The sequence below is a fragment of the Vulpes vulpes genome, chromosome 14 (assembly GCF_048418805.1).
Source record: "Vulpes vulpes isolate BD-2025 chromosome 14, VulVul3, whole genome shotgun sequence".
Taxonomy (NCBI): Eukaryota; Metazoa; Chordata; class Mammalia; order Carnivora; family Canidae; genus Vulpes; species Vulpes vulpes.
In genome coordinates this window covers 60,647,876-60,664,037 of record NC_132793.1, presented here as the reverse complement: position 1 = coordinate 60,664,037, position 16,162 = coordinate 60,647,876, and the positions used below count along the sequence as shown (strand labels likewise).

General features: G+C 38.7%; 1 protein-coding gene across 1 annotated transcript in view; it reads left to right on the top strand.

Moving 5' to 3' along the window:
- The window catches only part of LNPEP (leucyl and cystinyl aminopeptidase), an 88,040-nt gene continuing 71,878 nt past the window's right edge, over window positions 1-16,162 (top strand). The window contains exon 1 of the mRNA XM_072736697.1: window positions 1-297. Coding sequence (XP_072592798.1) covers window positions 279-297 — 19 coding nt within the window. The 5' untranslated portion in view covers window positions 1-278. The remainder of the gene's footprint in view (window positions 298-16,162) is intronic.

The window sequence follows — 16,162 nt, the reverse complement described above, 5'->3', positions numbered from 1 at the left end:
CCGCCCCCAGCAGGCCCCGCCCCCGCCTGTCCCAGGCGCCGGCCCCCGGGGGCCGTGCGGTGTTTTCCCCTCCGGCCTCCCTCGCGCTCTCTGTGGCTGTTGCAAAAACCCGGAGCGGCGGAGCCTCAGAGCGGCGGAGCGGCGCCGCCCCTCGCGGCACCTCCCCGGCAGCCCTCGGCGGCCGCGCTGGGCATGCTCAGTCGGCAGCGCCGCTTCGGGGCTTGGAGGAGGAAGCCGGGGCGCCCGGGCGGCGAGGAGCGGCGGCGGCGGGCGGGGAGATGGATCCCTTTACTAACGGTGAGCGGGCCGCGGCGGGCGGCGGGCGGCGGGCGGCGGGGCCGGGGGCGGCGGGCGCGGAGGGCGGCCGGCCGCGGTGACACGCGGGGGCGGGGGCGGCGGCGGGGGCGGCGGAGGCCCGCGGGCCCGGGGCTGGCTGCGGGTCGGGGCCGCCGGGCGCCGGGGCCGGGTGGGCGCGCCGCAAAGTTCGGGCGGCTTCCGCGGCGGAGGGGAAAGTTGGCCTCCCGGGTTCGCCCCCGCGGAGGCGGCGCGCGCCGCGGCTCTAGGGGCGGGAGCGGTCGGACCGCGGCCGCTGCCTGCAAACTTCTGCGGTGCAGGGAGCTGGGGTCCTTCGGCGGCGCCTGCTGCGGGGCGGGGGGGGGGGGGCCCGCGCAGAGGAGGGATGCTGCTGGGTCCTGCGCTGCCGCGGAGCTGCCGTGGGTCCCGGGGAGGCCCCCACCCATCCATCCGCCCATCCGCCCATCCCTGCAGGGCGTTCCAGCTCCCTTTCGGGGGCTCCCGAGGAAGACCTCTTAAATAGCAGGGGGTCCGTCATGCTGATCTCACAATGTGACTTGAGGCCAGAGCCGGAGCCTTGTAGGATGCCCTGCAAACAGCCCCAGCCCCGCACGGAGCGGACGCACACGGTGGATCCCACCCCGGGCAAAACCCAAGGCTTTGCTTTGGCCCCCCACCCCCCAAGTGCCAGAGTCACAATACAGGGGTGAGATGTCTTCACCGTTTTTTTGTTTTTTGTTTTTTTTTGGTGGACTTGGAGTATATGGGTTTCCTTTTGGGGGACCAGAAAGTAGGAAGGATGCCGGCGAGGGAGAATTGACCCTCAAAATTAAGACGATTCAGTCTGTGACTGACATGTGTTTTTCTTGCGGGCGGTGGTTGGTTGCTCCAGGTGGACAGTTTGTCGCATTAGTAGATGCGAACGCCTACTCCTGTTTAGGGTGGGTGGCCACCCCAGAGGTAGAGGGATTGTCCACTGTACATCCCAGGCCCTAGCCGGACTTTCCGTAAGCCTGTTCCATACATGGGACTGGGAATTATCCTAATCTCCCTGTCCCTAGTTCAGGGTGCTTTCTTCTACTGCCATCTTCCTGTCTGCACTGTCTCATTAGGCTCAACGGTGGCAACTTTAATTCTGCATTTTCTTTCTCAGTCAGGTTCTTTTATTAAATTATTTTTTAAAGATTTTATTTATTTATTCATGAGAGACACACACACACACACACACACACAGAGAGAGAGAGAGAGAGAGAGAGAGAGAGAAGCAGAGACACTGGCAGAGGGAGAAGCAGGCTCTATGCAGGGAGCCTGACCTGGGACTGGATCCTGGGACTCCAGGGTCAGGCCCTGGGCTGAAGGCGGCGCCCAACAGCTGAGCCACCCAGGGATGGATCCCTCAGTCAAGTTCTGTTTGTAATCACTAAGGCTCTAAGAATAGAGCCTTTACCTAAGAATAGGTAAAGTCACAAAGAGAATTAAGGAATACTGGAACCAGAAGTAAACTTAGAGACCATCCAGTATTTTAGTGTCAAATACGTTTCATGTAAATCATTACATCCTTCCAAATTAATATTCCAAGCCTTTTTCTTTGTCTGAGATAGAATATTTGGAGCTTCCATGTTCACAGGACTTTTTAAATGTGAACTTTCTACTTAAAAAAAAAATTCCCTCGCAACAAGGCTGAGTCACCCATTTGGTCAAGACTGGTGCTAGCTGATTTGGTAGACCCGTGCCTATAGAATTAAAGCACATTCTCACATCTTCCAACTGGAGTCTTTTCTCCCCTCTTAAAATATGGTCCTCTAGATGTGAATATTTGCAAATCGTCACATTGGCGAGGGCAGTGGAAAAGCCCCAGAGAAGTGAACAAAGACAGACAAACACTTCAGCGTCTATGTAGGAAATTGGTTTTTTAATCCTTTTCCTATCTTCCAGATTTTCACAATCTGCTGGAGAACAGTTTGACAGTGCATTTTAGTTAATGTGTTAATCACTCCTTGAAGGCTTATCTAAGTGTCCTTTAAAAGGAAATAGAAACTACAACACCTAAAGTCAGCCAAAAATTAGCTCCTAGCAGTTTGAGGTGCTTTTCTGGGTTAAGATGGACTGTTTATTTATTTCAAAAGTTTTGAAGGATAGCCGTAGAATTTTTATAGTGTCTTTAAATGGGACTTGTTTAAGCATGTTTATCTTTGTACTTAATTCTGTTGGGTACAGAGGATATCTACATCTAATTCTTCTCCTTTAGGTCTGGGGGGTTTTGGTGCAGAGTATTTTCTTATGCAGAGAATTTAAAATTATAGGATTTATCAAGCTTGATATTGGCTTTTGCACATTCACTCTCTTCTAATAAAATCTTCACTAATACTGTCTCATATGTATCTCTGTAGGAGAGGTGTGAGAGCTTAACAAACTAGTTTTGGCAATTCAAAACCACTTGTCTTTTAATTAAAATGTTGTTAATAGTTTCATCCTATGACCTGGAAATTTGTAGAAGAGGCACATTTAGTTTCTGTTTTGTGGTTTTGTGACTTTCAGTACTCCTCTATTCCAGTAGGGCTTTCTGTTCTTTCCCTGTTTGCCATCAAAACTTGCTGCTGGTGTGGCCCATTTGTCTTGGGCCCTGCTCTCTGCCTGCTCTGCCTGCTGATAATGGGTTCATTTGATGAATATCCTATGTTAACCTGTCCAGGTAACATGCTGCTTCAACCTGTTTAATATGCTTATCTCCAGAAAGGTTTATAAGAAGAGACTTCAGTGCCAGGAATTTCCACTGGGCTCAGGAGTTATTTTTGATCTTGCCCTTGGGAGGGGACTGCTGACTGTTACACTGCAGACTGGATATCCAGTCTGGCTTTGGATTCTTGGTGACTTTTCTGGGGAGAAGGATGTGCTGGACTAGTACTCAAGATTGATTTGGCAGTAACTATTATGTCTTGTTAGGCCGTTAGAGGTGACTTCTTAGGAAGTAGTGATTTATATATCACTAAAACCCAAAAAATTAATGGCAACTCTCTAGATCTTTTGATACATGTACTAGGTTATGGCAGGTAGTTATTTGATGACTGTGTTGCTTTATTTCTCTTTATTTCTACTCATTTACATGCAGGATTACGGTATTTCAGAATAATTTAAATTCATGTTAAGGAATGTAAATGCCAGGGCTCACTCTTAGAATCTGATGATGGAGTTCTAAGGTTAGGGCCAGGAATGTGGGACTTCATTTTGAGGATACTAGAAGTATTCACCAGAAGGGAGCTTTTGAGAACTTAATTAGGTAGGCATATTGAGGATTTGGAAGCATATTAATGGAGGACTTTTTTTTTCTTCTATGAATATATATATAGTAGACATATAACAATATATATATATTCCACCCCCTCCCCCCATGCTTTTTAGTTTGTGGTATCTGAAGGGTGGAAAAGCATTGATATTTTGAAGTCCCAGAACTGAAAACATAATTTAAATGGTTCATCATTTTTTTTTTCTTATGAACAAAGCTCCCAGGAAACACTTTGGTACTACAGCCTGGTTTATAATCAAACAAGGGGAATTTACCTGTCTTACAAACTGTCTTTGTTTTTGTTTTCAGATTGCCATCCAATTGAAAATATTCCCCAACTTCCAAAATGGGAAGTCTGGACAACAAATTATATAATTCATGGGTTGTAAAGCAGTATAAAATTGTGATTTCATCTTTTGAACTTAAAAATAACAGTTGTCCCATAGTTATACATTTTCTTTTTTATAAAATGGTAGCATCATCTATCAAAAATATGAACTTACCACATTATATATATATATAATCTATATATATAAAATCTATATATATAAAACCTATATATAGATTTTATATATATAAAATCTTCTGTTTTGTGATAAATGGCCACCATGAAGGAAAATCCTTAAAAAAATGGAAGATTGTTTCTCCGAGTGATGGAACATAAGGTAAAATATATATCTTTATTCTTCTGTCTTGAGTTTTCCATTTCACGTGAGTGAAATAGGACTGTACAGGAATCAAGTGTTAACATCATTCAGTATTCTAAAGTTAAGGCTGTAATTAGAAAGTATCCATTTTTAAAGAAAGCAGTGTTGGTTGGGGAGTCCTTTGCTTTGCATAACAATTTCCAAAAAAGTGTGTCGTGAGACAGCATATTTAGGAATGATTAACATCGGTGGTTATCCCTTATCCATAGGTGATCCTTGAGAACTGAAAGATACATAACTGGAAGATTGGTTATAAGGAAATTATCATATAGAAAATAAGCCAGTAATTCATTCAAACACTGTCTTTTGAATGCTCATTTACAAGGAGATTTTTCTGCTGTGCCCAGTTGCAAGAAACCCACAAACCTGTCAGCAGATACTGCTGACCTCAATAAGAGAAATGAAATGGAAGAGTCTAGTTTTGTTTTCATGCTAATATAAAACTAAGAAGTATGGAAGAAACAAAAAAGCAATGAAACTTTAAGATAGTTTTCTAATTAGGAAGCAAATGTACAGAATTGTCTTTATTACCTTTTCATGTAACATCTGTTACCAGTAAGTTCACATTTGTAATGATTCATTGTAATACTCCTGTTGGGAAACAACAGCATTTTGAACCCTCTGTGTGAAAGCATTAGGAAATTGAGATATGAAGGAATTTAGCCAAGGTTACCCCTGAAGTTGTGATGGACCTAGATTAGGCCAATGTCTCTGGGCCGTTGAGGTTAGGACAGTGTCCCTGTGTTCTGTCGGTTAGTTACCTCATGTCTCCAAAACTGTAGGAGGTTGGAATGAGGGCTAATAATATACTAGTAGATCTTTCCATAATATTATTGGAGCAACCAGAGAAAGCTTTTTTTTTTTTCTTTTTTAACTTTGAATCCCTAGATATGTACATTTTCTGAGCATTCACAGGAAACCAGCGTTGGGGATGGAGAGAAACTTTGGGTGATTCAGCTCCTTGTATATCCATCCAGTGGCCTTGGTGTTTCTTTTATGTCGTAAACATGACAGAAAATAGTTTTTGTTCCTTAGTCTATGGAAGGATGGTCAGGATTCCCTTGTAACTTGATTCGTTGTTGTAATCCAATTGTGATTGTCCTGGGATGCCCTGTAGGACTTTGAATACAAAGATATTTAGGGAAAATTGGGACTTAAGAGAATAAGTGATGAAGATGAAAGAAATGTAGAGATTTAAGGAAAAGGGGAAAGCTGATAGGCAGAGATTTCCTAAATGGTCATGTCTTGAGCCTTGCAAATCTTTGGCTGAAAAATGACTTTAGTTTGGGGAGCAGGACACTGATGTATGAGGTTGAAAGATGGAGGAATTGAGATGGGAACAGGCAAGTAGGTGGATCTGGTTAGGCAAAAGTAATTGAAGGATGGGGGGATTAGGGAGTTAAGACTGGCATCTTATCTCCCTGGAAGGAGATGACAACATTTGCCACAAGTTAAGTGATACACGGTGTACTTCTCTGTCTCATAGTCAGAAAATTCATAGTTATTTGTAAGTTAAGACTGTTCACTTTCCTGGGGGCGTCTGGCTAACTCAGTTGGTATAGGATGAGACTCTTGATCTCTTGGTTGAGTTCAAGCCCCACATTGAGTGTGGAACCTGCTTAAAAAAAAAAAAAAAAAAAAGATTTTCTGGAATGTTTTAGATTTCAAGAAAAACATTACTAAGAGGAATATGGAGTCATTGACTTTGTAGGAGCATAGTGATTGCAGTTACTGCTTTTTAGTGCCTGGTTTTCCTTCACTTTTCCACTGATGCTTATGATTGAAAAATGAATTAATTTACTTTTTAAAAATTTCAACCTTAGCATCTAAACCAAGAAGAAACCAGTTCATTTACCAAAGTAAAGAAAATTCAGGCTCTCAAGGGGGTTTGAAAAAACAATGGAGAAGCAAGTTCAATAGTAAAAGACCCTTTGAAGTTCTTTTCCTTTAGAATGTTTTGCTTAATAAAGGTCTCCTGAGCATTCCTTCCACATATTTAAAGAATGCAGCCACCAAAATAAAACTTAAGCTGGTTGTTTGGACTTTTTGTAGATTGAGGGGTTGGGTAGTCCAGAGTTTTGTCTAGATCCCTGGTGGTATCCAGGGAGGCCAAGCTAGTGGATCTGGGAAGAAGGGAGGTAAAGGCTTCTTGATGCTTTTATGGGGAGAACTTCCTAAGCTGGGCTAACAGGAGAATGGGAAGCGTAGTGAGAGAATGAGTACCTTTGTGGGTTGGGTGAGCTCTTTCCTTCACGGGCCTTGGAGCAAATAATGACCAGGCCTGTGTGGTAGTGTTTCTGAGACAATTACCCCAGGTGTCATTCACTGCCCTAGATGAACTTTCAGGTGGGCAGGGAGGCTTTGGACCATGATATTTCTCACAGCTGAAACTGTTATTTCGTAAGATTTAAAAGAGTTTTAGAACAGTCATCATTTCAACAGCATTACACCATTCCAATGTTCTTTTTAGAGGAGAAATGCATGGTAATTAGTGGGAGTAATTGAGGACAGCTAAATGCTTTAAAGATCTTTCTTTAATTTGGTATTGGTAGTGTGATTTGATGACAAAGTAGTGTAATCCTTGTCTAGTTTCTTCTCATTCCGTAATTGTCAAAATGTCCTCAATGGTTAAGTAAGGGAGGCTTCTGTGGCCCTTGGAGCTTGGTGGTAGGCACTAGTATGTTCAACAGTTATCAGAATAATGTCCATGAATTTGGGCTGATTCCTCTTTTATACATATTAGCAGTATTTTCTCTGCCCTCTAAACTAGATGCAAAGTACCTAAAGCCCTTTGGGCCACTGACATTGTCCTTTCACTATCTAGATTGGGGGCGAGTTTAAGAAAACTCTGAGTGTAGAGTACTGAGTGTTAGTGGGAGTAAGAAATGCTTTGCTCTTTAGAATAGCAGCCTCACTTCTATTTACATCAGTACCGGCTACTGAGAGGCTTGCTAAGTTTTTATCTGGAGGAAGCACACAGAAAATAATTAAACGTAGAAGGAAAGTCCAGCCTGATTTGGGAATTAGATAATAGTGTTTTGAATTAGGTAGAAATAAGCAAATGTTCACTAAAGAGTCACTAACTTTGCTCCAGTGCGGTTCATTGCAGTTGAGTACATAATTCTGTTTTAGTTAATTACCAATTCAGGAAACACTATTGAAATAAAGATTTGAAGAATCCATGCATAGAAGCTTTTCTTGGCAGATAATGAAATGACAATGACTATTGGTAGACAAAAATGCTACAATCCCAGACTTTTGGATAATCGTCACTATCATCATTTTTAAATGAGTTAGTGATAGGCAAACTGACCCTCAACAAATTGTAAATTTATGGCAAAGTTTTTGCTATGAAGATTCAAGATTATCATTTACCTTGTGTTTTATTAGTCCAATAAGTCAGAGGGAAAAGTATTTTAGAATTATCAGCAAAATAATTTTTTTTTCAAATCCGTCTGACATCAGTTCTAGCAAATTTATTCACCAGTTGAGGTATTTTCTAACTCATAAGCATTCTGCATACATTGAAGAGTTCTCATACATTTTCTTTGGAGATCTTTGGTGTTATGCATTCTCTTTAAATCACTCACAGGTGTTCTTTATGCCTAATGCCATTTTTCATTTTCAATAAAGAATAACGATAGGTTAAGATTCTTTTGAAACTATATCCAAATAGTTGATGGAATTAAAAATAAAATTTTAGGTTTTGCTCTTTAGAAAGTATTTGCAGTTATGTAGATTTACTCAAGAGATTAATGAACACAAATATTTAGGCATCATTATCAGTTTCAATTATTTCTTATGGCTGAGTCTTTCTCAGGGGTGCCCTGAGGATTGTCGAGGTGTGTGAGACTTATGTTATGAGGAAATATTTTTTAAAAATACTATACCTGATAAAGATTGTAAATTTGTTTGGAGAACAAGTTTGATATAAATATAAACATTATGCTAAATAATTTAGCCTTGAAAAGGAAATTGAAAAATTAAGCTCAATTTTATTTTTTACCCACAAGGATATTAGCTAACTTCTAAGCGAGTAAAATGGCATATCTTTATGTGAATTCTGGTCATTATGACAGTATTCCGCACTGTTTGTATTCTTTAGTCCGTGGAATATCGTGCTGCCCTGCCCTGCCTTAACGTGATGTGTTTTAGGTGTCCTCTAGCCTGAATTTTAACTAGAGTATTCCTTCTGTGGAACCAACAGTGCTTTTGAATTGGTGATTGTTCAGTAGAATTAAATTATTATGATCAGGACTTTATACATTATTGTAAATTTTACTTCTTCTCTTTGTTCTTTATTAATTTCATTCTAACAACCAGGGAAAAATACAGGAACCACATGTATATTGAATTTATCGTACAAAAAGTTTTTTAGGACATGAATGCTTTGGACTTAAGTCTGTTTTATTGAAACCAAGTAATACTAAGATTTGAATGTACTTAAATTATTTTCTTTTATGTTGTTATTTTCTTTATAATTTCTTCTTACATCCTACTAATAGCCTTACTGCATCTGTTTTTATCAAGACTAAAAATATTGCAAACCAGAATTAGTGTCCCACGTCTCCTTGCTCCATTCTTCTTTTGGGGAGTGAGTAGTTGGGGTCAGAGAAAAACCATCGAGGGAGTATTTTAATTCGGATTCTTCTTACATACCATTTTAAACTGTATCAGCTAACCAGTATTTTTAAAATTTGTTTTTGACAGGCCCCCACTTATCTCTTTTAAAGAAAATAATAGCTTTTAAAAAGATATCCCTCTCAAATAAATATATTAAAATATACCTTCACTATGTGCTAACTTATTCCAACTTGTGTTCTTAAGGCTGGAATACAAGTAAGTTCAGTATGCTTTCTGCCCTTGGAAAACTTACTTTCCAGCAGAATAAATAAAAAAAAATGTGTATGAACACACAAATTAGTACACTCTCTTTGAAAACAGTCAGATTGGGATCCCTGGGTGGCACAGCGGTTTGGCGCCTGCCTTCGGCCCAGGGCGCGATCCTGGAGACCCGGGATCGAATCCCACGTCAGGCTCCCAGTGCATGGAGCCTGCTTCTCCCTCTGCCTGTGTCTCTGCCTCTCTCTCTCTCTCTGTGTGACTATCATAAATAAATAAAAATTAAAAAAAAAAAAAGAAAACAGTCAGACTTGGAGGAGCGCAGGTCCTGTCCCACATTGCATTCCTTAAATATATTTGATTTTATACTTTGTTTTTTCATTTTAGAGATCTACCCATGAATCTACCCCCTTTTGTAAGGCTACTGCATAGTGTAGCATAATGGTGAAGAGCAATTCATACTGCCAGCATTCAAATCCAGGCTCCTCAGTCACTGGCTCTGTGACTCTTGTTTTAAAGATATTACCAAGATGCTTTCTTTAATAAGTTTTGTTAAAAAACCAAAATGTGCACAGAAACTCAAAACCTTTTCTAATAACATTTGAGATCTGGAAGACATGGTAGTTTGGGCATATTCCTGCCATAATGAGATTTTGAAATTTGGGAAACAAATGATATTTCTTGTATTTGTTTACTAAAGGCTGGAGGCCAGTATAGGAGGATTCTTTGCATTTCATATTTATTAAGAATTATGCATTTGTAACACTTTCAGGGAAGTGTTGCCTAAGTAGAGGAACTATTCATTTCTACATTCAGTTTAATTCTGGTTTACATGTGTTTTTCTGGTTCTTTCCAGCAAGTGTAATTTGCAACACCTTGCTGTTCATACAAGTAGGTCTTGTTTTCAGTGTTAAATCAGGTATTAAATATATTTTGTCTCTTAGGTGGGGTTGAAGTAGTTAGGAATTTAAGACCAAAAGGGGTAGTGTTAAGCATGAAGGTATAGAATAAAGGTACTTCTTTAACTGTTAACAAGGTCTGTATTTCATAGGCATCAGGAATGCAAACAAACCTGTCTATCATACAGTGTGTTTCAATTCATACCTGTTTTGTGTTTTCACAGAAGCTTAAGAAACTAGTTTTACTAGTGAATTTCTATTTCTTCTAGTACCTGTTTACCTTTACTTTATTATTATTTTTGCTGAATGAATGTAACTTGGCAACACCTTTTTGGATCTGAGAGTCTATAGTGAATTTTGGCAATTCACCTCCCTACCTCCATCCTGCCAGAAGTCTCTGGGTCTGTTGTTTGTTTTTTCTCACAAAGATAATATTTTGAACTTCTGAATCATTAGTGATTTTGACTAAACAGCAAGGTGAAGGAGGTAAGAAATAATCTTTTAAGTATTTGGTGGCTATGTGGGTGGATTGCATTGGAACAGAGTAGAGGCATTCTTCTCCTTGAGTCACAGTTGTTCCTGGAGACTTCAATGTTAGGAAGATAGTGTTTTCCCACAGGAATAAGTTATTGGAGTTCACAGTTCTGCCCAAGAATGTCCAAGGATGCAATAAATGGTATATTATGAAAGCAGAGATACCACTTGTTTAGGACTCCATTTTTTGAATGGTGAAAACCACATTTCCAGTTCTGTGTTTATGTACATGCTTGTTCAGCCAGGAACCATCAATTACATATGACAGGAAAAACACAGTCGTCTTATATCTGGTTCCTACCAGAGTTGACACCCAACATAGTACCCCACATGTTAGATGCTTTACATTAAATGTTATCTGAGACTAATATTACTTTACACAACTCCAAAACAAACTTTAAGTAACATTTATGTTTTTACTCTTTTAATGTGGGTTTTTCCCAAGTAAAATTAAATTTCAGTGCTCTTTTCCATTTTCTATGTATTTTTCTCTAGCAAATAGAGTAATTCCAAATCACTTTTTTTGAATGTTCGTATCAGTGTTCATTCAGCTTTTCTTTCCCCCGAAATGTGTTTTGAGTACTTGCTGTGTTTCAGACCCTGTGCTTTGTGTAGGGAAGATAGTGCTAAATGAGAAATGGTCAAAGTGTTTGAGGGGAAGGGGGATGAAGGTTAGTGGAAGGGAATCTCTTACTCTGAAGCATTTTCAGAATCAAAATTAAAGAATGACCCAATATTTTCCCCCTCCTTTCGTCTTCTGTGCTTATCGCATAGCTAGAGAGCTGCTTTGCATTTGAGAACTACATGATGCACTTAAATCAGTTTCTCTTTTTGCAGTGCTGTGGGTCTTCTGACTGACCTGTTCTGGGGATACTTTGTCTTTCATTAGAGAGCCACAAAAGCAGATACCAAGTCAATTAGATGGGACTTTTAAAAAGAAATTTCCTACTATCAGAATTGGTCGAAAAGGCATGAACTGGTCATGCATAAGAATTCAAGTGGTCTCATGGATAGAGTAAAGTAGAGGAAGCTATGTCATGGCTGTCACTTAGACAAAGATATTGAAAGGCAGGACACAACAGAATAACTAATGGTCTGAGTTACTGTATTACAACATGAGCTGAGGTATGAAAGCATGAATTTAGACATGACACTAACTGGAAAGAAAAAATGTAGATGTTTCTGTTCTGATGTTGAAAGATAAAAATTAAATGACATTTTGAGAAGAACAACACTTTAACTACTAGTACCCAAGTAAAGGAGATTATAATATATAAACTGTGAAGACATTTATTCAACATCGCCTTCCCCCTTTAAAAAAAAAATCTGTATTTCCCTCCTTTACTTAGTATATTTATATACCTTATACCTTACTTTATATATCTTACCTTATACCTTACCTTATTTGTATATCTTATACCTTACTTAGTATATTTATGGAGTTTTTATATAGAAATGGTATAGGCAGTATATTAGCTCAACCTGCTATAACAAAAAACTGTAAGACTAAATTAGTGACCTAAACCAAAGAAATTTTATTTTCTTACAGTTGTAGAGGTTAGGAGTCCAAGATCAAGGTGCCAGCATGGCTGGTTTCTGGTAAGAGCCCCCTTCTTGGCTTGTAGTTGGCCCCCTTGCTGTGTCCTCACATGGCTTTTCCTCTGTGCCCAGAGCTCTGGTGTCTCTCTCTCTCTCTTCTTATAAGAGCACCAATCTTATTAGCCCCACTCAGATGACCTCATTTAACCATTATTATTTCTTTAAAAGCCCTGTCTACAAGTATAGTCACATTGGGGGCTAACACTTCAACATGTGAATTTGAGGGGAATAGGGAACCATCGTTTTGGATAGTTTATTTATCTCAAGGTAAAGAAAATTGTGTTTTTCCATAGGAGCAAATTATTGGAGTCTATGTTCCTTCTGCCTGAGGATGCTGAAAGGAACACAAATGGCTCAGTTCTTTTTTTCTGGACCCAGGAATTCAGGGTGATTCAGAAGCCCTTGTCCCTGCCTGCCATACTATAAAGTTATGCAGACCACCTATATTTATTTTTCTTTCTTAATAAATTTCTCTATATGCTATTTTCATACAGTATAATGAAACTGCAGTGCTCAAATTATGATATCTGGAAAGTTTGGGAATTTTTTTATCTTTAAAAGCAAGAGTTATGCTTCTCAAATCTTAGGGTATCAGGACCCCTTTTATACACTTCAAAATTATTGGGAACACCTAAGAGGTTTTGTTTATATGGGTTATATCTCTGATATTTACTGCATCAGAAATTAGCACTGACATTTTTTAAAAGATAAAAATTAATAAATTAGTAGATTCCATACTAAAAATAAAAAACCTTTTACATGTTAACAGAAATGACATTTTGGAATGAAAAATAGTTATCCTCCAAAACAAAATAGAGCAATTACCTTCCACCGTTGCAAATCCCTTTAACATCTGGCTTACTAGAAGACAACTGAATTTTCAGATTTGCTTCTGTGTTCAATCTGTTGTATCACGTGTCGTGTAGCCTATAGAAAACTCCACTGTATACTTAGGAGAGCCTGGGAGTGAAAACGGCAAATAACATCTCGATATGAAAACAGTTTTGGCCTTGAAGGCCACTAAGAGTATCAGGGATTCTCAGGGGTACTTACACTGTGCCTTGAGAACTATTCTAAAATTCTAAAACAGGTAGAAAGTGGAGCTGATGGAATTGGGCAGCAAGTGTCTTAAGATAAATCTAGGTCATAGGAGAAGGAAATGTCCTAGTCAGGCATATCTGACGAGCCACACTTCAGATGCCTTGGTTGTTTGAGGACTCTAAGATCATTTTATTTCAGCCCTGGATGGTTCTAAGGGAGGGCACAGATTTAAAAAGAAAAACAAAACATTCAATTGTCTTTTTAAAAATTGATTTTTATCTCTTTTCTGTTTATACTTGCAAGATTTTTTAGCAAGTTTCCCCTCTTTCTCAATACCCCCTCCCTCCAACATACACTTTATGGATGTATTGTTTAATTTCTCAGCCCTTGAGTGATATCTTAGACTTATCTTAATTATAATGAATTAAAAGCTTCCAAAGTTCAATTATTTTTGTTTTCTGCTTGTCTTGGTCTGTGGAGTCCAGAATGATACAAAACCCTTTGTCCCATACCTGCCCCCTCGTAGAATGATCTATACCTTTAAGAGAACTAAAGTCAACCCTCTTTTTTTTCTCTGGTCTCTTTGGGGCCTGAATAACTAGGACTGATCTACTTAAGACTGTCTTGCCTGGGAAAGAAGACCTATGGTAAACTGTGATCACATGTAAATATGTACATCCGGCATGTACACAAAAGCTGAGCCAGCTGAGCTAGAGTTCTAGAAAAATAGGTGATATACTCACGTGTGCTAACACATCCATTCAAAGTACTTTGAAATAGTTATTAAAGAGAAAGCCATCAACTCTCTTGGTGTTTATAAGAAGTGTCAGGAATACTTTTAAACAGGAGACCTTTTACACTTCCTCTGTGTGAGTGGACAAAAAGTAATTTTGTTACAAAGTCATGAAGTCTGGTGGGTGATTGTGTAGTTATTGTTCAAATAAACCTCTCAAATTGACCTTTTTATAATTAAAATCAGAGTACCAAAGTGTTGCATATTCCTGATTCTTGGTGTTACATTTTTTAAACGCAAAGTCAAACAAAACAAAAAAGCTTTACAATTTATCCCTCCCTCCATCCTCAGGACCCTGAGATCATGACCTGATCCAAAGGCAGGTGTCCCTGCTTTATAGAATTATATATAAATAGAATTATATAGATTTTGTATAAATGGAATCATGTACTTTTTTTTTTTTGGCCTGTATTTTTTTTTCCACTCAGTATAATTTATTTTGAAACTCATCCATGTGATACCAGTAGTTTCTTTTTTTCTTATTTCTCTTTTAAATTGCTGATTCGTATTTTATTGTATTGATGTACCATCATTCGTTGGTTCACTGGACATTTGTTTCCAGTTTTGTTATTAAAAAGCTGTTGTGAACATTCAAATACAGGTCTTTTTGTAGTCCTTTGTTTTTGTTTTTCTTAGGTAAATACCTAAGAAATGATTGATAGGATCATCTGATAGTTGTGTTTTAACTTTTTAAGAAACTGCCATCTGTTTTCCAAACTGGTTTTACCATTTCACATTTCCATTAGGAGTGAGAGTGCTTATTCTCTATGTCCTTGCCAATATTTGGTATGATTAATTTTTAAAATTTCGACCAATCTAATGTGTGCATAGTGGTATCTCAGTGTGGTTTTAATTTCATTTCCGTGGTGACTGCTGATGTTGAACATATTTTCATATTTTTTTGGCTTTTTTTTGTGTGTGTGAAATATGGCTGTTTAAATCTTTTTGCCCGGTTTTTGAGTGATAAGGATTGTTTATGTATTCTGGATACATGTTTACACAAAAGTATTAAAAGGTTATACAAATGTGCAATATATATTTATACAGTTACTATATATATTACACAACCATATATAATAATTGTTCCATGTACATAAAAACAATAAAGGTGTTATTCTTTCATTTTCTGGCTTCTGTAGTTTTCTGTTAAGAAACCTGTGGTGGGATGCCTGCCTGGCTCAGTACACAGAGCTTGCAACTCGTGATCTCTGGGTCATGAGTTCCAGCCCCACCGTCTGGCACCTGCTCCTCCCTCTCCCTCTGCCGCTCCCCCTGCTTATGTTCTCTCTCAGTCTCTGTCAAATAAATAAAATCTTTAATAAAATTCTATAAAAGTAGAAAATAAACTAATCTGTAGTAACAGGAAACAGGTCAGTGACTGCCTAGGAATGAGGATGGAGATAGAGTTTTCTTTGAAAAGAAAACCAAAACCAAAAAAAACTTGTAATTTGAACCAGTGTTACCCTATATATAATATATCACCTTTTTTCTAGCTGGTTTCAACTTTTTCTTACTTTTGGTTGTTAGCAGTTTGGTTGTTTGGGTCTTGGTTTGGTTGTCTTTGGACTTTTTTTTTTCCCCCTAAGATTCATTGAACTTCTTGAATTTAGAAGTATATATCTTTCACCATATTTGCAAAGTTTTGGGCCATTGTTTCTTGATAATTTTTCTGTCTCTGTTTTTTTCCTGTCATTCTGGGACTCCCAATTACATACAATTACATACAATTATATGTTAGTTCTTTTGCTACTTACAGGTCTCTGTGGCACTGTTCATTTTTTTTCTCACTCTTTTCTGGGGGTTCTTCAAATAATTTGTTTACCTATAAGAAATATTTATTGTCTGATATGTGGATCGTAATCAAAATTGACCTTCAGTTGAGCTTATAAATAGCTGGAGTAAACAGCTACAGTGGGTTCAGTGAAGAAATCTAAAGTAAAACTTAAAAAAAAAAATCCCACACAGTATGATTTGCTGTAAACTTTTAAGTTGCTAACTGAAATGTTTTTTAAGCAAGTTGGCCAATTTGGTGTTTTACGTAGGGGGTGTCATTTCCTATATTACTATTCTTTTATCAGTTAGGACAGTGAGTTCTGTGTCCCAACAAAGAGCAGTGCAATTATTTTTTCCCTATGATGACTGTGTTGAGACCAGTCTTTGTAAGAAGATG